The sequence below is a fragment of the Brassica rapa genome, chromosome A09 (genome assembly GCF_000309985.2).
Source record: "Brassica rapa cultivar Chiifu-401-42 chromosome A09, CAAS_Brap_v3.01, whole genome shotgun sequence".
Lineage (NCBI taxonomy): Eukaryota > Viridiplantae > Streptophyta > Magnoliopsida > Brassicales > Brassicaceae > Brassica > Brassica rapa.
In genome coordinates, this window is record NC_024803.2 from 9657648 (window position 1) to 9681611 (window position 23964).

The 23964-nt window shown below is 33.1% G+C and overlaps 1 protein-coding gene across 1 annotated transcript; it reads left to right on the top strand.

The window, feature by feature from the left end:
* LOC103838404 (CSC1-like protein At1g62320) lies at positions 1-23830 on the top strand. The gene is made up of 19 exons (XM_033279701.1): positions 1-3076; positions 3205-3284; positions 3377-3461; positions 3552-3727; positions 3805-8399; positions 12122-12129; positions 13895-17584; positions 17868-19570; positions 19746-20129; positions 20499-20654; positions 20741-20876; positions 20965-21066; positions 21204-21323; positions 21396-21476; positions 21541-21881; positions 21953-22198; positions 22286-22610; positions 22965-23198; positions 23356-23830. The coding sequence occupies exons 9-19, from the start codon at positions 19816-19818 to the stop codon at positions 23638-23640; spliced, it is 2340 nt and encodes a 779-aa protein (XP_033135592.1). The 5' UTR covers positions 1-3076; positions 3205-3284; positions 3377-3461; positions 3552-3727; positions 3805-8399; positions 12122-12129; positions 13895-17584; positions 17868-19570; positions 19746-19815; the 3' UTR covers positions 23641-23830.
* The last annotated feature ends 134 nt before the right edge of the window (positions 23831-23964 follow it).

The window sequence follows — 23964 nt, forward strand, 5'->3', positions numbered from 1 at the left end:
TGCGTGATGTAAAGTTGGATTAGCTCCTACCAACTAGGTATATAATAAGTTTTCTTTATTATATACAACTTGATGAAAGTTATATCAGTTTAACCAGCTAGATATATAATAATAATAATTTCATTTTTGTTATCTAGATCTACTATTCTATATAGATAGTTCCATTTTCAGGAGGATGCACTCCTATCGACTCTTTGTGATTTATGTTTTTAAATTTATGTTCACATTTTTAGTAAAAAAAAATTAACATACACATTCAAATTACACATAAACAAAGATAAAAGGTTGTAAATAAGTTTCACAGCAAACAAAATTAGTCTAAATACCTCTTTATATATTTTAGCAATCTCTTCAAAATAAATACAATGTTTATGATAGAAAAACACACTTTTTACATTTATTTAGAAAAACACACTATTTCACATTTATTTGAATTCCTATTATTAATAGATATGTTTGCTCTATAGGTGTTCATGCTTATATACACTATGTAACCCAACAGATTTCCTACAAAAAGTAGAAAACATGATGAAGGTAATCTCTTATCAAAATGCTCTAACAACTAAGATCAAACTGATTAAATACCAGAGCACTGTCAGATGAATGTTTAGCAAGTTAAGGATCCATGAAAGATATCTTTTAACTGCTCTTACAACTTATTTTCCATTTCTTCTATTTTTTTATTGTTTTGAACAGGTTCCTTCAAAAGAATTGATTTGTTTGAAGTATTAGCTGGTGAACATAGTAGAAATCCTCCAAAAAAAAGGGTGGCTGTGCGTTTCTCCCTAGAGAAACCTCAGCAACAAGCTTCATCAGACGACGCATAAAGATGGTGGCAGGTCTAGCAAATGCTGGTCCAATATCTCCGCTTCGATGCACGATGATCCTATCAAATGCGAGCATTAAGGATTTTGCAGTGAGTTAATACGTTCATCTTGGTTCAGAAAAGCTGCATCCAATATGATGTGGAAGAAAGCGGAAATCTCTACTGCTAGCTTCCATTTGACACAACTTCAATGGAATTGCAGTCAAATCGATGAATCTTCTTAAATTTCATATCGTAAATGAAATCAATAACTTCAGTGAATCAGATTAGAGTTTTCGAGAATTCATCATGTAGTTTGCTTTAATGACCATAATTTTTAAAATATGTAGATTACCCATAGCTTGCATTGTATCGTTATAGCATATTTGATTAATTTCTATGAATATTTTAATTGTAGTTGACTAACATAATGTGTTAAAACATAAGATAATAGTGTTGATTAAAATCTTATTTTTTTAATGAGTAAGAAAATTCATTAATATCTTCTGATTAATTAAGAAACTTTTTCAAACTCAAATTATTTTGATAATACGATATTTTACACAAGTGAATTACTATTACCAGCAGTTATTTCAAAATAAAACTTTTTTTGATAAAAATGAAGTGGCTCAGCAGAAAGAAAAGAATTGCAATCAACCAATATTTTAGTTTGTTAATTAAAAATATATGTTTTCTGTCTATACCAATGTTTCAGAAATAAAATAATGTTTTTTACTATTTTTTTTGCTATTTTCTTTTATTTTTATTAGGTTAGCAATTTATATTAATTAATAATATATTTTATTTTAATATATATACATATATCTCTAAATTTTGACACACTCTTGAAAATAATTCTTTTATCATTTTATTTAATGTTAATTTCCAAAGAGTTACCATAAGTATCAATTTAACTCCATTTTAATGGCTACATAATATTATTTTTCATTTTATTTTGAAAGATTTTTCAGAAAAATTAAATATTATAAGAATAATAAATTAAGATGATGGTTTGTATATTTTATTTATATTTTAAATTATGTGAAGATTTCAATATTATGTAGCTTCAGCTTTTAAAATCATATGTGATTTAAATACTTATAGATTTGATTCTTCAATAGAAATTAACGTAAACTTTAAAATCATGTGTTTTAAATTTATATAGTTATAACTTTTTGATAGTTTTGCATTTTTAAATAAATTATTATTTTTGGTAGTCATTTTTATGTTAATTTTTGAAAATCTGTTATATATTAAGGCTCTAACTGGTGAGCATTAAAATAAGAATATAAATTAGTAGGAAATAAATGAATATGAAAAAAAATAAAAAGAATGAAAATGAATATTTATTTCTTTTGTTTCATACCAATTTTGATAATGAATGTTTTTCTTCTATAGTTCCTCAAAATTCAAGGAATGATAAATAATCAAACGCAACAAAAATTCTCCATAAATGATGTAATTTTTAAGGAATGAGTAGGAATTGACTATTCTCCTTAATTCTTTATGTTACCATTTGGATCCTAAATTAACTTACATATGATGTTTTTTTACTTTGTAAGTTTACCATGTTTGATATCTATCTATACTAATAAAGTTGCTCAGAAACTCTCCTCAGGCTTCCACCTCACCCTTCCATATCTTAAAACCCGCCACGTGTCGTCTCCTTTTCTTCTGCTCCGTGTTTTTTAAAAAACAACACTCTCTCCCGTGTTTTTTCTTTAAAAAGCGGAGCTCTTCTTTTTGGGCTTGCAAGTATTTGTGTTTGGGCTTCTCTAAAATTGGCCCATCTTTTTAGGGTTTCACTGTGGGCCGTAGAAGTCGTTCCTTGCTGTCCTTCGATTCTTCGCTGTTCTTCCGTTCTGTAACGGCGAGCGTTTCTGTTTCTCATTTCTTTAATCACAGCATTAACCCCAGCCCCACTACTCTCCTCACTCTCTGTAAATTAAACACCATAATTATCATGAAATGACGATGAAGGAGGATGTGACAACAGATAGCAGAGGCAATTGCTTTTTGAGTTGATTGTTATCCTCTGAGATATGGAGCAAGTATTCGTCGGGTCAAGGGTTTACCATTATCGGCTTTACTCATTCCAAGAAGCGCTTTCATGGCCGTTTCTTAATGTTTGTTTGCTCTTACTCGAGACTGTGAGATGCAGTGGGTTACCAGGTATTTGGGAGTCAGTACTGTGACTTCGACAAAGGCACTCTCCGCTGCGATATTAATATCTCAGTCCGTCCTATTACACAAGCGAAGTTTGGCAGCAAGGTCAACAAGTTTCTATCCTTCTTTGTCGTTTATATATTCTGAGCTAACCAATAAAGTAGTATGTTCAACTCATTCTGTTTTCATTCTACTGTATTTGGATGATTATTCGTGTTTCTGTTGGTTCACAGGTGGAAATGAAGAATTTGAAGGAGTTTTCACCAATTGACAGGGCCAAGCCAACCAGCTTATGGGGAGAGAAGTAACTCAGGTAGCAAGCTAAATAATCTTCCACTACATTGCAATATCTCTGTTTTTCATTGAACATAGCCACCATCGACTAGCTTGAGTATATATGTTCAGACAGGAACAATAATGAATACATGAATATTGACGGAGAGGTGAGAAAGCTGACTAATGCCCTGCAGAAGATGTTGCACAACTTCTGGTAAGCCAAAAGCAAAGCAAACTACAATTACTATGTTTATGGTGCTTCATACTCTGTCCCACTGAATACATGAATGACAATATTTTGCAGGAGGAGTGAAGACCCGGACCGTAGACCCCTGCCACAGTGCATACATGACTTAGTTGGGAGCACTTCTACTTATTGAAGCTTTCCCATTCAACTGCTCCTCCAAGCATCAGCCGTTCACCATATCTCGAATCTTTGACCGCGACCAGTGTTCACCACTGCCAAACTTTGCTGTAAATGTTGGTCAAACCATTAGCTAATCTATCTTATAATTTGTTGGTTTTGGTGGTGACACTCTTATATGATTCATTAACAGGGAGCGATAACAACCCCGGAGATGATATCTCTGGAACAGTAAGCAGTAGCAGTTACAACTTACCTTTACTGGTGAGTGTGTGACTAGGGGAGCCCCTGCTACAAATGCTTGTGGGGTTATGGAGGGAGCTTCTGCTGCTGCAGGTGTTTCGCATGATGAACCTGTCCATGGTGTAATAACTGCTGATGGTCCACCACTCCGGAGGCTGATCCAGCAAAGCTGAAGTTCCCAGCATCGTGTGTCGCCAACTCAAGCGTCCACCACTGCTTGGATTTTTGTCTTCATTTGAGTAAAAATAAATTGTTTAAGATCACGATACTTATTTCAATGCTTTTGTTGTTGGTTTTTTTTTTTTACTTTTTCTTAGCATTGTCATCACAAAAACTTTGTATCAGCAGTGGTTTTAAAAAAAATATTTATTGCTCTTCAACAAACTACATTCCTGTTTGTTTAAAAAGAAGCTATATTCCTGTTGCTATTTGAGAGCTGGTCCTACCGCTTAAATAAACATAGTAGGTAGCTCCTCCTGATTTTGCTTCCATATTTTACAGAAGTTGATTTAGCAAACAAACCTTGACGAAATGAAATAAATATATTGATTGCCTCCATGAGTTCTGGGTGATTTAAACTGAGTTCTTCCGTACACATTTAGACACTGGCATAATGCAGCGCTATGGATAAAATCATTTAACGTTCAAGGGTGTTGTCCTTACAGAACGTCACCGGCAAATACTGTATCAGCAGCAGCATTGGTGATTAGGAGGTTACGACCACTGACTCCCATGCTCTATAAAACTGAGCTTCGTTAGTTGCGTTTCCTGTTTTCCCACTGTAGGAACGTACATCTGCATTAGCAAGTTTGTGAAGGATAAGAAGATGATGGCTCCCGACTGTCAGGTCCCAAAGATGATGGCTTCTTTGCGTCAAGTTTATGTTAAAAACTTAAAAATATAAATAACACGAATATACAAAAGTAGTTTGGTGCAAAATCGAAAGATCATAAATAAAGTATCTTCTGCTATTTGTCCAAGTAATGCAAAGAAGATATATTTTTTCCTTTTGTGTTGAGAGAACATTTGACCTCAAAACGTTTATAGCTTATCGGATTTTAACTGCGTCTACAGTTTATAGAGAGTACGAGAAGTCACAGTCCTATTCTATGTTAGCCTCAACCGCATTGTTTCACGGAATCTCGAGTGGTGTCGCTGACCAAGAATGACATCACGCATACAACGATCAATGGACTTGAAAATCTGGGCAGTGGTGGATGTCTCGAGTTCATGAATTTGTTTTTTTTTTGGCTAAATAGTTCGTTCATGAATTCTTCACAAGCGAGATATTATATAACTATTGCCTGAACTGCCAAGCGTTTAAGGATGAGAAACAATGAAAAGACTTTGATCTATATCAAACATACAACTACACGGTTCACAAAAAGTAACCCCTCTGTTCAAACTCGCAAAACCCTACAAGTATAGAACTACATAGACCCATACATACTGACGCACAGAAAGCAATAACAGATCCATATAATGTGATTTCACATTTCATCAAACTCACACCAACGTAAATAAAAATAGGGTAAATCTCACGAAATATTTACTAGATCAGGGAACTAAATTTACAATAAAATGATGGACAACCACAACCAAAAATTAATACATAATAGAATTTAAAATATAATAATTTTTATAAGAAAAATGTAAATAAAAGAAATATTAAAATTAAAAATTTAGTTACAATACATAATATAAGTTGAATAACATAAAAAAAACTTTTTGAATAAGGTGAAAAAACTTAGTAACAAAAAAAAAATAGTTTAAAATACATCATATAACTCAATAATTCATTTTATGAATAAATATAAATTTAATAAAAGAAAATGAGAAAGAAAATATACTTATTATGTTGCTTTTTCAGATTTCATAAATATAACAAGATAAATAAAAAGTGAATTTAATGAAACTTTTTTTTCTTCATTTTGGTCATAATATTAATACATAGAAAACTTGAAATAATTAAGGAAAACAATCAAATATTAATAGATAATCAAAACACAGATGAATAAAAGTTAGGAACTAATTTACGATATTGTGTTTTCAAATTTCATCAAACCAAAATTAACAAAAATAAATAATTTTGACAGATTTTTTTTTGCTTTCTGATCACTAAACTCAAACCATCAAAAATAAACAAGAAATTGATAAAAAAATAACTTAACAAAAAATACATAATCAAAAATAATATTTAGAAAACAATCAAAAACTTAAAGTAAACCTATAGCAAATACACAATAAACAAATGAACATTTTTAAAAAAAATATTGTTCCATTATATAAAGAACAGATTAAAGTAATTGTATTCGAATAAATATGTAAAATAAAAAAAATATTTCTTGAATTCTAAAAACCTTATCCTAACAAATCAAATACTGATATGGTAATTATATATAAATATAGTGCAAGCAAGAAATACAATGTAAAATAATGGGAGAAGCATATTAAGATTATAAATAAAACTATGTCAACCATGGTCTAAAATAAAACAAATAAATCAAATAAATTACATTGCTAAAATAAAAATATCTTCACTAAAACTCTTTAAATTATGAAGTTTGGTTAACCTAAACTAGAATGAAGCTAACTATCATAACATCAAATAACTTCAACCTAAAAGATGATAAAAATAAAATAAAAATGAATCAAAAAGTATACACAATATATAATTAAATAGTAAAAATATAAATAGCTAACAAATAAATATTTTTTAAAGTCAAATTCCCTCGCGAAGCGCGGGCCAACCACTAGTTGATTTATATTTTATTTTGAAATAAATGATTTTGGTAATATTGTCATTTACAAAAATAATATATTAGAAAATAATTTTTCATAATATTATCAGTGGTTTTGAATCTTATTGGACATCAATGGCTTATACCTCAATTTTCATATAATATATGTTTTTAAAAATAAAAAATAAAATCGTGATTTACCATATTCTTGATGCTTTATGATAATATATGGATATTATAAACCATGTGTTTAAATTTATATAGTTATAATTTTTGATAGTTTTGCATTTTAAAATAAATTATTATTTTGTTAGTTATTTTATGTTAATTTTTCGTAAATCTGTTATATATTAAGTTAACTTATAGATAATGTTTTTACTTTTGCAAATTTATCATATTTGATATTGATTTATATTTTACTTTGAAATAAACTATTTTGGTGATATTGACATTTTTGAAAATAGCAATTTGATTTGTTATAATATTATTGGTAGTCATGGACGGAAAGATATACGTATTCGGAGGTTGCGAGATGAAAGCCTTGGATTGGGTCGAAGTGTTTGATCCAAAGGAGGAGATTTGGATACCACAACCCGAAGAGCATCATTGGGACTTACCTTATGCAAGTGGAGAGTTTACGTCGTATGAGAAGATTCATATGTCGGCTAGTGGACAAGTTTTTAACTGTGTTTTTTCCTTTTGAATCTTATCAAATGCAAAATCGAGAAAGTCGTTTGTGAAAACCAAAGTTTGACGAGAATCTCGGAATAAAATCTTAGAAGACTTACACGTAAGTCGTCTGTCGGAAGACTTATATGTAAGTCGTCCGGGTAAAATTAAATATTTAAGTTTTATTTTCTAATTGCAAAAATAACTCGAGACGGTTTACATAGAAGTTGTCTAACAAAATTAAATATTGAAGTTTTATTTTTTTATAGACGACTTCCCTGTAAATCGTCTAGGGAAAGACAAATTTCTGACAATATCTGGTTAAATACAAAATTAACATGTTTATCCTAGACAACTTACATGGAAGTCGTCTCTGAGATTTTTGATTTTTTTTTTTAAAACAAAGATAACCGGAAGACTTCCAGATAAGTCGTCTCAAAAAAATACACATAAAGTTAATTGTAAAACTAACACTTGCATTGACACAAAGACTTTTGTGTAAGTCTTCTACATCGAGAAGACTTAACTTAAGTATTTTAACATATTTATTTGGAAAAAAAATGATTTCATACTTTAAATTCGTGAGATAACTTTCTTAGCATAGAAAAGTCTTCTCCAAGCACCAAAAACCTCAAACGAAAGCGACACACCAAGAATCGTGAGCTTGAATGGGTCTATGAACCTTAAAAAAAATTAGAATAAAAATATTGGTTTTTTTGATGAATATATAGAGAAAGTGAAAGATATGTTGTTTTTAGTTCATAAGAAATGAGATAGAAGGAGACAAAATTGATTTTTAGTGCATTAAGAGCTTCAAATTGGTTGTTCATGGTGGTTGGTGTATTGATGGCAATATCAATATTATAAATACTTGGTGAAGATGAAGATGGTAGAGTAAAATGCTCATTTTTGGGAAAAAAAAAATAATGTCATTTTCGTGAATATTTCAAACTTTTGGAGTGAATGGGCAAGTCAAAAGTCCAAAAAAAAAAACATGGGTTAGTTTTGTGTTTGACTTTGAGTTTTGAGTCATATTTGCAAAAATTCCAATATTAATATCATAAAAGACAAGATTCGAAAATATTTTCAATACAACTTAAACAAAGAAATTCAATTTTTTGAGTAGAGAATAAAAGTCTTAAAGACTAATAAAACTAATTTAAAGGTTATACCCTTTTAAATAGTAAATTTTTACTGGTTATTGGTTCCAGGTTAAACTCAAAATACACACTTTTTCACAACATTGGCTAATAGAACTAATTTAAATGTTGTTGAGGATGAATCTAAACTGCCGTTCTTGATCAAAGACGCCAAAACAAATGTAGGTTTATGATGCCATATGTGTGGATAAGGAAAGCGCAAATTTATATCATGACCGAACTGTATATTGTCTTCTTCGATCCATAATGCAAACCACTTCATCCTTTCTCGTCTGACAAGTTGAAGAAGTTGATGATCTTCCTCTGTTAGAAATTGTTGAATCAATGGATAATTCCAAGATCTTCCTCCTCCGTTATGATGTAATAGTAAGTCACATACACCCAAAGGCGCAGTTCCTGGGATTTGGGATGCTTTCTGTAGAGAAAAAGTTGGAGCCACATATCCTCGTATAAATCTATTGATTCGCCATCCCCAATTATGTGTTACAACCTTGCTTAAGTAAGTTTAAAACCCAGTAAAATAGAAGACCAACCATATGACTGATTCGTTTTTGGAATTGCTTTCAAAACTGATGAATTTTTGAATACCGAGCCTTGATTTTTTTTGGACAAAGAGTGTATGGGAGTTTTTAGTATTCTCCTAGCTTGACGAGCTAGAAGTGCATCATCAAACTTATCAAGATCCCTAAAACCGAGTCCACCATATCACTTTGGATTTTGCATCCGGTTACATGCCACAGACGGTGTGCCTTAAGAACTTTCAGATTGTTGCCACCAAAATCTCATAAGAATACTAGTAATGTCCAAAACTGTTTGAAAGGTTATGTAAAATATAACATTGAGAAGACTGACATAGCCATTGCCACTGATTTTATTAGTATTTCGTTACTCGCAGCCGACAAAAACTTGTTTTCATGTCGACAAATTTTTTAATTTAGTTTAGGGAATTTATAATTTATTTAATTTTTTAGTTATTATTTAAGGATTTTTTTTTCAAATTCTATTGCTTACAATCTTCCTACAATATTTTAAGTAATTTAATATTTTGAATAAAGGTTATCTGTCTTTAATAAGAATTTATTACTAGGATATTATAAGTAAATAAAAGCATACATTTAAAGAAGGGCTTTTTGCAAAATTGACCTACAACTTAAAGTCAAACACAAAACTAACCTCCCTTTTTTTTATTAAATTAGTTTTGCCCTATTCACTCCACAAGTTCATATAATTTACAAAAATGCCATCAATTTTTTTTTTTTTTTTCGAAAATGACATCTTTATTCTCTCACCCTCATCATCTACAAGTAATTACAAGATTACCATTGTCATCAATACCACAACCACCATGAACAACCAATTTGAAGCTCTTAATGCTCCCAAAATCGATTTACCCTTCTTCTTTTTCCATTCTTGTGAACTAAACACAACATATCTCTCACTTTCTCTCCACAATGAGCTACCCAAGATTTTGATTCTAAATTTTTTATGGTTCATAGAGTCATAGAAGCTAACGATTCTGGGTGGGTGACTTTCGTTTGTGATTCTGTGTGCTTGGAGAAGCCTTATGTATGCTACGGAACTTATCTCACCAATTTAAGGTATGACATCGAGTTTTTTTCTAGATCTGTTCGTCAGACGACTTACTTGGAAAGTCGTCTGGCTGTAGACGACTTACCTGGAAGTCGTCTGGCTGTAGACGACTTACCTGGAAGTCGTCTGGTCAACGCAGAGGTTATTTTTGCAATTGACTTTGAAATTTGTAATCTGAGACGACTGAAAGTTAAGTCGTCTACTATTGTTTGGTTTCAAAAAAAATTCCAAAGAACCTAGACGACTTACATTTCAGTCGTCATAGGTTAGTTTTGCATTTGACAGGATAATTTCAGAAGTTTGACTTCCCCAGACGACTTACATTTCAGTCGTCTGGCGAAAATTAAAATAATAATATTTTTTAAAAGTAAACGACTTACAATTAAGTAGTCATAGGTTAGTTTTGCAATTGAAAAAAAAAACTTCAAGATTTAATTATACACAGACGACTTATAATTCAGTCGTCCACCAGACGACTTATAATTAAGTCGTCCACCAGACGACTTATAATTCAGTCGTCCACCAGACGACTTATAATTCAGTCGTCCACCAGACGACTTAATTGTAAGTCGTCCAGGATTTTTTTCCGAGATTCTGGTCAAACCTGGTAAATCCTGGACGACTTACATTTCAGTCGTCTCGTGGACGACTGAATTATAAGTCGTCTTTATATAATTAAATCTTGAAGTTTTTTTTTTTCAATTGCAAAACTAACCTATGACGACTTAACTGTAAGTCGTCTACTTTTAAAAAAATATTATTATTTTAATTTTTACTAGACGACTGAAATGTAAGTCGTCCAAAAAGTCAAACTTCTGAAATAATCCAGTCAAATGCAAAACTAACCTCTGACGACTGAAATGTAAGTCGTCTAGCTTTTTTGGAGTTTTTTTTTAACCAAACAATAGTAGACGACTTAACTTTCAGTCGTCCGAAATAACAGATTTCAAAGTCAATTGCAAAAATAACCTCTGCATTGACCAGACGACGTATAGTTTAGTCGTCTAGACAACTTAGATTGAAGTCGTCCGTGTCTTCTCCGCTAGTTTTTAAGTCTTCTACGTTAGTTTTTGAATAACTTGTATTTTTAAGAGTGATAAGTAACTTCAAGATATGTAAAACTCATATTTACAAAATATGTTCTCTCCCTTAGTTTTACTAAATTTGACTAAGTTTTTCAATACAAACTTATAAAAAAATATGATATGCTTTGACTAGTTACTATTGTTTGTTTCCATCTCTTAAGTATTATTGTTATAGACAATAATGATGACTATTGTTATGAGTTGGAAGAAGGGTTAAATGCTTCTTAAAATGTTGTACCAATATGAAGTTACCAACATTCTTGTTTATTAAGATGAGAAAAAGGCCATTGGAGTTTATTATTGCATATGAGAGATCCAAAGATAAGAAAAAGGCTACTGAAGTCTATTATTTCATTGATTTGTAAATGTGTAAACACATTGTTAGCACATTTAATACATCTTGGAAAACATTATTACTGATTTTACAAAAAATTCACAACTAAAAGAGTAGACATGCAATTCACAAAACATACCACAAACAAAACTATTATAGATCATTCCTCTACAAAGACAAGCTTGGATTCCACTTGAGTAGACAAGACCAGACGACTTTTAAGAAGTCCAGACGACTTCTAAGAAGTCCAGACGACTTCCAGGAAGTTCAGACGACTTTGTCAGAAGACTTTTAGGAAGTTCAGACGACTTCCAGACGACTTTACAGGAAGTCCAGACGACTTTTAGGAAGTCCAGACGACTTCCAGACGACTTCCAGACGACTAACAGGTAAGTCGTCCCAGAAGTCTTCCAGATCTGAAAAACCTGCATATTAAATCCAGATCTGAAAAACCTGCATATTCAAAAACGTTCAAATGGCTTAAAAACAGAAAAAATGAGTGGAAGATTAGATAAATCTACCTTTACAGAACACACAAAAATACATATCTAAAAATAATAGATCTACCTTTAAATTAGTGGAAGATGAGTACCATCTAATTAAAAACCTGCAAAAAAGATAGATTAGTAAGAAAGACATGAGACAAAACTGAAAAATTCATATAAAGTTTGATGTTTTCAAGTCAAAGAGATTAGAGTGGGTTTGGAGAGTTTTAGTTTGGGAAAAAAGTAAGAACTTTATACAACAAGAAGTTACCAAATGAAGAAAAATCAGACATAAGAACTTACCAAAATGCTCAGAAAAATCCAGACGACTTCCTGGAAGTCCAGACGACTTCCTGGAAGTCCAGACGACTTTGTCAGAAGACTTCCAAGAAGTCCAGACGACTTCCAGACGACTAACAGGTAAGTCGTCCCAGAAGTCTTCCAGATCTGAAAAACCTGCATATCAAATCCAGATCTGAAAAACCTGTATAACCAAAAACGTTAAAATGACTTAAAAATAGAGAAAATGAGTGGAAGATTAGATAATTCTACATTTATAGAACACACAAAAATACATATCTAAAATTAATAGATCTACCTTTAAATTAGTGGAAGATGAGTATCATTTGATTAAAAACCTGCAAAAGAGATAGATTAGTAAGAAATACATGAGACAAAACTGAAAAATTCATATAAAGTTTGGTGTTTTCAAGTCAAAGAGATTAGAGAGAGGTTGGAGAGTTTTAGAATGATGAACATTACATTTTGTTGCAGCCATTTGAGAGGAGGAGAGAGAATGTGTAAGTTTTTCTTTATATAGGGAGACAAAAAATCCAATTAGGTTAAATATTTTTGACTCAGACGACTTTCTGGACGACTTACATTTAAGTCGTCTGGTGAAGAAATTAAAACAGACGACTTACATGTAAGTCGTCCAGAAGAGTTTAATATTTTTAGCGGGAAATTAAATATTTTTAGCGGGAAACTAAAATAGAAGACTTTCCAGACGACTTACAAGTAAGTCGTCTGGTTTAAATTATTTAAGCGGGAAAATAATTTTTGTAAAAACTTTTAGGCGGGAATATTTGGACGACTTAAATGTAAGTCGTCTGTTTTAATTTCTTCACCAGACGACTGAAATGTAAGTCGTCTGAGTAAAATGATCCGGTTAGGTTAAAACGTACAGTGGTAAAATTAAAGGTTCGGTACGATGTGGACGACTGAAATATACGTCGTTCGGGTAAATTATTCAACAGACGACTGAAATATAAGTCGTCCACACCCTAAACATAACCCCTAAACTTAATTATCTAATTAAACACTTCATAAAACCAAATCAAACTTGAAAAGTGTTTACTATACACAGAAATAAACACATATTGGTGAAAACTAATTTTTGAAAAAACATTTTAGTTTTCCAAAATCTAACCCTAACAATACATACAATACTACAACATATGTTTGCCAAACTCCTAAACCAAAGTATTTCATGATTCACTACCTCCACTCATCTATCTTCAAAACAAATCAATTTTATCATATCTTAATTTATATCACTTAAAACTGTTTATAATTACTTGATTTTTATTTTTCACGCATCAAAATATTTTTTTACAAGATTTATAAATTATTTTTAAAATAAACTGGTACCAGACGACTTACACTTCAGTCGTCCAGACGACTTCCAACATCTCAGACGACTCAGACGATTTACTGGGGCTATATTCGTAAAAATGGCTTCTGTTTTTTTGTTTGGTCACAAGGGACTGAGCTGTAATTTCACTAGGCTTTTAGGTTAGTTTTGCATTTGATTCAAGTTTGGGTATAGGTTTGGGATTAAAATCAAGTTGTGGGTTAGTTTTGGCAAAAATCCCTTTAAAGAATAGCCCAAATAAAATAAACAAGATTCCTTTTTGAGCACCATGAAATAAATCTGGAATTAAATCATACACACATATGCCTCATCCCAAAAACAGAATCCCCAACCAGTGCCAAAGACTTTTGGCCCATCAGCCTTTGCAATGTTGCTTATAAACTCATATCTACGATGCTAGCTGATCGCCTTAAACCATGGCTCAAGTTTATTATTTCAGACAATCAAAAAGCTTTTGTCCCCAATAGATTAATCACAGATAATATACTTATAGCTCACGAACTTCTCCACTCTTTAAACACCAAAAACCTTTCACAACCATACATGGCTCTAAAGCTGGACATTAGTAAAGCTTTTGATAAAGTAGAGTGGAGATTTGTAGAGGCTATTATGAAGAAACTAGGCTTTGCAGATAAATGGTGCAAGTGGATAATGAAATGTATATAGCTAGTGTCTCTTATTCGATTTTGATAAACGGGAATCCAGTAGGACCCATCCATCCAAAGAAAGGCATTAGACAAGGTGATCCTATATCACCATATATATATATCTTTTGTGTACTGAAGGATTGTCTGATCTCATTCAAAATAGTATAAAAACAGGAAAACTTCATAGTTTTAAGGCTAGTAGAAATGGACCATAAATCTCTCACTTGTTGTTTGTAGATGATTCTCTTCTATTCTGTAAAGCTACTGAAGATGAATGCGAGGAGATAATCCAAATCCTGAAGATATATGAAAAAGCTACATGTCAGACTGTTAATCTTAACAAATCAGAAGTAATTTTTGGAAAGCGATTAGCTTCTGATGTAAAAGAAAATATCTGCAATCGCTTGGGAATTATTCAAAATACAGGATTTGATAGATATCTAGTCTTGCCTGAGTTTATAGGAAGAATTAAATTCAATGCTTCCTCCTATATAACTCAAAAATTGGAGAATAAAGTGTTTAGCTGGTACTCTAAATTATTGTCTCCTTCAGGCAAAGAAACTCTCTTCAAAGCAATCGCAACAGCCATCCAGGCCTATAGCATGTCATGCTTTTTTCCTCCCCAAAAGAGTGATTGATCAAATGACCAGAGCCATGAGAAGATTCTGGTGGTCCAGTACAAAGGAAAAACATGGAATCTCTTGGATTGCTTGGCGCAAAATAACAAACTAAAAAAAACAAGGAGGATTAGGTATAAGAGATTTGAGAGACTTCAATATTCCCCTAGTGGCAAAGCAAAGCTGGAGAATAGTCCAAAATCCACAATCCTTTCTGGCAAGAGTTTTCAAAACCAAGTACTTCCCCAAAACTGAGCTGCTTTAAGCCAAAGCAAGGGCCAACTCTAGCCATGCGTGGAGAGAACAACATAAATTGGAACACCAAAGTGGCTGAATTTATTGATCATGTTACTAAAAGGTGGGATATTAACAAACTTAATGCTTTTGTAGTTAGTGAAGATCTTGAGATTATCCAGACAGTGTGCGTCCAGCAGTGACGAACACAAGAGACTTCGCCACATGGATCCATACAAAGGACGGATATTACTCAGTAAAATCAGGTTACAACCTTCTCAGAAACTCTTTCATACAAAATAACTCAAATCCACAGGGTAACGAGAATTGTAACCAGCAAGAAGAAACATTAAAAAACATGTGGAAATTAAATGCCCCTCCAAAAATAAAAAAACACTTTTGGTGGAGAGTTATACACAATGCTCTCCCTGTTGCAGGAAATTTGTGCAGAAGGAAATACAGATTGAGGACACCTGCCAAAGCTGCGGAGTGAAATCAGAAACAGTTAACTATATGCTCTTCCATTTTCGCATCAGTAAAGAGATATGGAACCTTGCTCCTACACCAGTGAACTCAGGTCCGTTCTCTCCTCAAAACTCACCACTAGAAAACATAAATATTCTCCAGAACATTGGAAAAATCCAGGGAGAGGATGTAAGTTTTTTCCCTTTCCTTGGTTGGAGGATATGGAAAATGAAAAATGACATAGTATTCAATAAAAAGAAATAAGCTATCCCAGACACCATTGGTAGAGCTTTGATAGGCAAAAATCTTTGGATGGAAGCTAACAATGCAGAAACAGAAGACCCAGACCCTCCTACAAACACGCCAAACCACACCACCCATGAAAATCCATTAGAAAAAGCCAAGGACTCTACTGAAGTGATACGTAATATTGATGGCTTTTGTTGTTTTGTAGACGCATCATGGACTTCCTCAGAAGAAAATGCAGAAATAGGATCGGCACTGTACAACAAAGAAGCAAAACTGGTGTTTTTTTTTTTTTTTTTTTTTTTTTTTTTGAATATAATGTTAAATTTATTCAAAGAAAATGCTTTTGTACATCATGTGTTACATGGCAAGGCAGCTATTGAACCGATTGGCTCACCACTTGGGCAGAAGCCGAAGCATTACGTATGGCCATCTCCCAAATCAAAAGACTAGACTTCAATCCAGTAACATTATGTGGTGATTCAGCCGTGTTCTACAAGCAATTTCCACAGCATAAAGAACTTCCTATGGTTCAAAAACCAATGAGTCTATCATGCCCAACATACATCGAAGATATTGGTAACCTTATCAACGAAGAAAAAGCTAGCTTCAGCTTTCAAAAAATCCCTAAATCTTGTAATACTCAAGCTGATAATTTAGCTAAAGAAGGTAGAATGAAAAACTTAAACTACGTGGTTTGTTGGAATCTTGTATAAAACTTTTTGATATTATGAATATAAATTAAATGGTTGACAAAAAAAAAAAGATTTAAACAATAGTTAATTTGATAAAATGGTTTGAATAGATTACCTTTATAAACAAAAGTCTTTGAAATTAATATTTATAGTTTGACATATTCTGAATTTCATATTTGTCTAATTATGTATTGTTCTATGATAAATACACAGACAGGTGGTCACAAAAATGATTTGGATGCAAGGAAACATTATTCATATAATCATATATTATGAGTAAAATAAAATAAGTCATACTAGAACATATGATTAAAATAGAGTTCAACGATCGAGGTAGTGTATAGGATTGCACTCTTCTCTGGTCCCCATTTGCGTCTCTGATCGAGGTAAAGTTTCAAGCTTTGGTGGCTCCCCTGTGTTGTAGTGGCTGTCTTCAGCCTGTTTCGAGTGGTGTTGCTGACAGTTTGAAAGGGTTTGAATCCAATTATCTTCTCTGGGTTGTAAAGTGTGGCTTAGTTGGTCTTTGATTTACAGCGTGTTAGCAGTAACGTAGTCGTGTGTGATGAGCAGTTGAAGATTCTAGTCTTTGTGATGAAGTTGGGTTCAGGTTTCCTTTTCATCTCTTGGTTTGCAAGTGGTTCTCTTTTTGGCCTTTTAATAAGTGTTGTTCCTGGTATGCTTTTTCTCTCTGTTTGCCCTCAGTGGTTTCCTGTAGTGAAGCAATATAATGAGGCTGAGGCGCTAAAGCTTCCAGATGAAGGTGCATTTGAGTAGGGGCTTTCTTCTATTGATGTTTCTTCATGGTTTCTGCCGTGGTACATGCGGTGTGGTTCGTTGGTTGTTATCGTGAACATGACGTTCAGATAAGATTGTTGTAGTTTGGGTGTTGTCATTGTGAACTTGTATTTAGATGAGTTCTTGGCTCTTCACGAAGAAGTCTTCTACGTTACTTGCTCTCTTGCTTAGTTCATCGCAAGGCTTCCAGCTAGTCATCGTCTTTTTAAGTTTTTACTCTTGTATTTTAGAGTGTTTAGTTCTGAGTTCTTTTAAGGAGTGTTAGGATTTGTTATATGTTTCTTTGTTGTTATGTAGCCCGTGTACGTTTTGGGTTCCTGGTCCTCCTGGTAGGCAGAAGACGGAAGCCAAACAAGCTGGTGCTTCCGGCCGCAAAAGATTAAGTATTTTAGCGGCTATTTTTTGACAGAAATTCTTAGTAGTTGTAGTGGTCTGGATATATCATTCAAAGGCTACAGTTCACAATTCTTAGTAGTTGTAGTGGTCTGGATATATCAATTCCCTCTGAAAAAGTTTTCAAAAAAAAATTAATTATAAGCCACATTTTTTATGTTTGCTTGTAGCCAAATAATTATTAGGATCGGCTCTTCTGGTAGGTTTAGTTTTCAGGAAAGTGTATGTGTTCTGCCGCTTTAGTGCGTCAACTTTGTATCCTTCCATCTTCCATTGATATCAATGAAAATTAGATGGAAAGAAAAAAAAGAGTTCAACGTTATGGCACGCTATTTCGTGAAAGCGCGAATGAGACCGACGTTTTACTAAACGACGTCAAAATCATGATATCACGTTTTATCTGTTTCATTGGATCGTAGTAACCACGCTCCCATTTAAGCGCGTAGATTCACGACATAAACAAGAAGACCGTGTAATTACCACGTGGCTGGCATATGTCGCAAGCTTGCCGATTTAGGACAGGATCAAAATTCTCCAGTTGGTTGTCCAATCTGAAAATATTTATACTTCATATCGGTTCCTAAGCTTTTTGTTTTTACTAGGCTTTACCCAGTTCTTTCCACAAAATTAGAACTTTCATCTTTTAAAAATTTACATATGAAATTAACTTAACACAAGACTACTGAATTATTGTTTAAAAAAAAAAAACTTAACACAAGACTTACATTCAAATTCATCAGATGACTACAACATACTACTATTAGCATTTTGACTTAAAATAAGTACATGATAATTTATTAGTCAACTATAAAATCGTTATCTTATTTAGGCAATTGAGTTATTGTTTAATCTATTTAATCTAACTTTATCTATAGTATAAACATAAATACAGATATGTAACCAATCAGAGGATAAATATATCACATTTGGTTAAATAGTTCCAAAATTAAATATTTATATATAGAAATAGTTATATCTTACAAAAAATAGTTATATATGAATAAATTAAATATCTCTAAATACAGACAGACACACACACACATATATATATATATATATATATATATATATATATATATATATATATATATATATATGGTTCAAATAGTATACAATATATTTTATGGTTATTAAAAATATAAAACAATTTTTATAGAAATATTTCCATGAACAATGTTTGTGAAAAATCAAACATTGAATCATAAACATTGAAATTTAGCAAGTCTTTTGTTGATTAATAATTTTTGAATAGTAAGACCCTCAAAATTATAGACATTTTTTCGATTCCATTCCCAATTTCCCATTACATCGTTGAAACTAGAAGGCAATTGTGTAACAAAAAAACTTAGAGGATGTTTAAGTAAATTTAGGATAAACGGAATGAGACATTTTTCAACTTTAAAGAGAGAGTCTACGAATAGACGCCGGCCGGACTTTAGCACAAACCAAGAGACATCCTTCAATATTTTTATCTTTCTCCGTGTAGTTTCAGCGTTATGTATTTGGCAAAAACGGCACGACGTCTCTTTTTTTCTCTTCCAAATTTGTGTGCTGTTAAACATAACCGATCTCTCTGTTTCTATACTCTGTTTTTTTCCTATTTCTCTCTCTCTCTCTCTCTCATTCTGCTGCTTTTTCCCTTATCTATTTCTGTTTCTGTTTCATCTTTAGTTTTGTGTCAGAGAAAGCAGAAGAGAAAGCTAAATACTTGCTTGGATTTGCGCAATGCTTTTCCTTGGATAAAACTCGGAGGAATAGTATTCCTTCATGACTATCCAAACATGCTCCAATTATTTTTCTGGGTTCTTGTCTTTATTTGGCATCATTCTTTAACCTGATCGCAATGTTGCTTCTTGAAAAAGGGTTGACTTTGTTTTTGGTCAACGAAAGCTAAAAGATTCTAAAGGTACGGTTTTTGATTCAATGGGTTCTGTAAAATGTCAAATTCTTTGATATTGTACAAAAATCTGATACTTGATGTTGATTCTGTTGTCTAAACTCTCATGTCATGTCATTGTTTTATTGATTTACATCCACATTTTGAAAATAATTTTACTTCGGGTTCTGAAATGTTTTTGCAGGTGAAAGAAATTTAAAGGGTTTGGTGTTCAAAAAAAAAAGAAGTTTTTTTGAGGGTTTTATATAGTTGAGATGGCGACTTTATCAGATATTGGAGTAGCGGCTGCAATAAACATTCTAAGTGCTTTGATATTCCTTTTGCTATTTGCAATCTTGAGGATCCAACCAATCAACGATAGGGTTTATTTCCCTAAATGGTACTTAAAAGGTCTTCGGAGCAGCCCGGTTACTTCGGGTGCTTTTGTAACCAAAATTGCGAATTTTGATTTCGGATCTTACCTACGGTTCTTAAACTGGATCCCCGCGGCGCTAAAGATGCCAGAAGCTGAACTTATTGATCATGCTGGTTTGGATTCTGCTGTCTACTTGAGGATTTACTTGATTGGGTAATCAAAATGTTCAGTCCCTCTAGATTATTGGATAATCAAAATGTTTAACCCCCTTTTATTATTGCATACAATGTTGCCTTAAGAACTTGATCTTCGTATGATCATTGATCGTGAGATAAGGAAGAGAATGATTGATAACATGGGAGAATAATCCCGAAAATATTTTAATAGTTCACTAATATGAAATTATTAGATATTAAATATAATATTTATTAAAATTAAAATAACATCATATAAATAAATTTTATGTTTATTTATTGCTTAGTCGGTTTATTACTTTATTTGTACAGAATTTTTAATAAAATAAATTAGACAAAGATCTTCGTTCCGACCATTTATTTGTTGTGTGTTTTTACTATTTTACAGACTTAAGATCTTTGTTCCGATCGCATTACTTTCATGGTCAGTTCTGGTACCTGTCAACTGGACTAGTGATGGACTGCAGCTAGCACAACTACGTAATGTAACATCGAGCGATATCGATAAGCTTTCGATATCAAATGTCGAATATGGATCAGACAGGTTCGTTACAGAAATAATATATTGAGTTGGCAATTTCATTTTATTTCTAACTCTAATGATTAAAATATCTGTTAATATTGGTAAAGGTTTTGGGCGCATCTTGTGATGGAATACGCATTCACATTCTGGACTTGTTATGTTCTTATGAATGAATATGAGAAAATAGCTTCAATGCGGTTAGCATTTCTCCAATCCGAAAAGCGACGTGCTGATCAATTCACCGTACAATGCTTCATTTCATTTATCTATAATCTGATATTTTGGTCTAACACTATCTATGAAATAGCTTATAATGTTTTAACTTTGACAGGTTCTTGTTAGGAACGTACCACCAGACTCACACGAGTCAATTAGCGAAAATGTGGAGCATTTCTTTATGGTTAACCACCCGGATCATTATCTTACAAATCAGGTTAGCACATAGTCCTAAAGGAACTATTCTTGGTTCTGTTTATCGATGTTTTCTTGTATAGTCAAGTCTTTAAGGAACTAATCTTGATTATGTTTATCGATGTTTTCTTGGTTAAGTCTAATTGATTTTATAAATAGGTGGTTTACAATGCAAATGAATTGGCTGGCTTAGTAGAAGAGAAGAAGAAAATGCAAAACTGGTTTGATTACTACCAACTGAAGTATACAAGAAACAAGGAACACAGGCCAAGAGTAAAGGTAAATACTTGAAGAAAAGCTAAATTACATTCTTAGAGAGAAGCTTTCATCTGATTCTGTCTCATCTCGCAGTTGGGGTTTCTTGGTCTATGGGGAAAAAAAGTAGATGCAATGGATCATTACACAGCTGAGATCGAGAAGCTAAGCGAGCAAGTAAGTATTGTTTCTTCTAAATGTGCATTCTTTTGCTTTCTTAGGGCTAATTTGATATTCACAGATAATGGCAGAAAGGAAGAGAGTAAAGAAAGACAAAAATGGTGTAATTCCAGCAGCTTTTGTCTCTTTTAAAACACGTTGGGGCGCTGCAGTTTGCGCACAGACCCAGCAGACAAAGAATCCAACCGAGTGGTTAACCGAATGGGCTCCCGAGGCAAGAGAAGTGTACTGGCCAAACCTTGCCACGCCTTACGTGTCTCTCACGGTGAGGAGATTTGTAATGCACGTTGCCTTCTTCTTCCTCACTTTCTTCTTCATCATTCCAATCGCATTTGTGCAATCCCTTGCGAGTATAGAAGGTATCCAAAAATCCGCTCCGTTCCTCGATACCATCATAGAAAAGTACGTTCACGTTTTCTCTAGTTTCTCTAGATACATTGAGAATCAAATCTTGACCAATCTTGCGTGTGCAGGAAGTTTATTAAATCGGTGATCCAAGGGTTTCTTCCCGGTATTGTCTTGAAGCTCTTTTTGATATTTCTGCCGATGATCTTGATGATCATGTCGAAATTTGAAGGGTTTGTTTCAATATCATCATTAGAGAGAAGAGCCGCTTTCAGATATTATCTATTCAACCTTGTGAATGTTTTCCTCGGTAGCATAATCACCGGATCTGCATTTGAACAGCTAGATTCTTTCCTTAAACAATCCGCTGATCAGTAAGCATGACCTCTCTCGCTAGCCTCAACTTCATATTTCTATTAGAAAACTTTTGTTTCTCAACTTTCTTACCTTCTTGCTATTAGGATTCCACGGACGGTTGGGGTAGCCATTCCAATAAAGGCAACGTTCTTTATAACATATATAATGGTTGATGGTTGGGCGGGTGTGGCTGGAGAGATTCTTAGGTTGAAACCGTTTGTCATTTTCCATTTGAAGAACTTCTTCTTGGTGAAAACTGAAAAAGATAGAGAAGAAGCAATGGATCCGGGACAGATTGATTTTTATGCAACGGAGCCTCGGATTCAACTCTACTTCCTCCTTGGCCTTGTCTATGCTCCGGTCACACCCGTTCTACTTCCGTTCATCATCTTCTTCTTTGGTTTTGCTTACCTCATCTTCCGTCATCAGGTGAATAGCCAACTCTTTCTTATTTATGCTAACTTGACAATTTCATCTAGTTACTTTACTTCAGTTTTGATTTCTTGTTCTTTAGTAAAATGACAATTAATGATTTTTTAACTGATACATTTTCAGTTTTCAAATAATTTTTTTTCTGGTTCATGTTTGTATTAAAAATCATTTGGAAATCAAAATGTGTTTCTTGCCAAGATTTTACTCCCCAAGATTTTTTTTCAAATTGTTTTCCCCCCTGGATATCTAGAGAATAACAACATTCTAATCAACTTGGTCTATCCAGATATCTAGTTTCAAGATTCTTGAAGCCTGTCGATTTTGTTTTAGCTAAACAAGATTTCTTTGCAGATCATAAATGTGTATAATCAAGAGTATGAGAGCGCGGCTGCGTACTGGCCGGACGTTCATGGACGTATAATATCAGCATTGATCATCTCTCAAATCCTTTTGATTGGATTAATGAGCACAAAAGGAAAAGCTCAGTCCACGCCTTTTCTTGTCATTCTACCCATTCTCACCATCGGTTTTCACCGGTTCTGCAAAGGCCGGTATGAATCTGCATTCGTCGTTAACCCTTTGCAGGTTAGTATAATAACATTTCAGCTCACTTTCCTTATACCAAAATTGAAAAAAAAAAATCTTTACATCAGCCTACCGGTTATGTTAACCGATGGTAGCTTTAGCTTAATTTTCGTTAGATTCAGTATGTGGTATTTAATCTTTTAGTATTGTGGTACAGGAAGCTATGATTAAGGATACACTGGAACGTGCAAGAGAGCCCAACTTGAATCTTAAAGGGTTTCTTCAAAACGCATATATTCATCCAGTTTTTAAAGATGAAGAATGCGAAGATGACGAGTATGAGGAACTTATCGAGGATTCGGATGACGAAAATTGTGTAGTTGTACCTACCAAGCGTCAGTCTCGAAGAACCACCGCTACCAGCAGCAATCCGAACGGTGGTTCGTCACAACCCCTGTCTTGTAATCAACCTGACACTGGTAAAGGAAAACCGGAGCCTTGATGTTCAATGAGTAAATCACTATAACGTTTTGGTTGTATATTCAGTATTAAAAGAAACATAACTGATGCATATATATCATTTTGTTTGGATTTTTGTGGACGGTTTTGTATATTTCTATGCTTGTCATTGTGTTATATGAGTTTGTTGTCACTATTCGATTATGCGATTGTATAAAAAAAAATTCAACGAACAATTTTGTAAAAAAAGAACAACTCTTTGCATGGTTGGTAACATTGTAATTAGGGGTGGAAAAAAACGAACCGAAATTAACCGAACCGACTCTGCTGAACTCGATCCAAACCAAATTTTATGCTCTTACTATTT

Coding starts and splice junctions, on each gene's coding strand:
- LOC103838404 (XM_033279701.1), top strand. CDS start 19,816: ATGGCGACTTTATCAGATATTGGAGTAGCGGCTGCAATAAACATTCTA. Junction 22,611..22,964: donor ACCTCATCTTCCGTCATCAG/GTGAATAGCCAA, acceptor ATTTCTTTGCAG/ATCATAAATGTGTATAATCA. Junction 23,199..23,355: donor TCGTCGTTAACCCTTTGCAG/GTTAGTATAATA, acceptor ATTGTGGTACAG/GAAGCTATGATTAAGGATAC.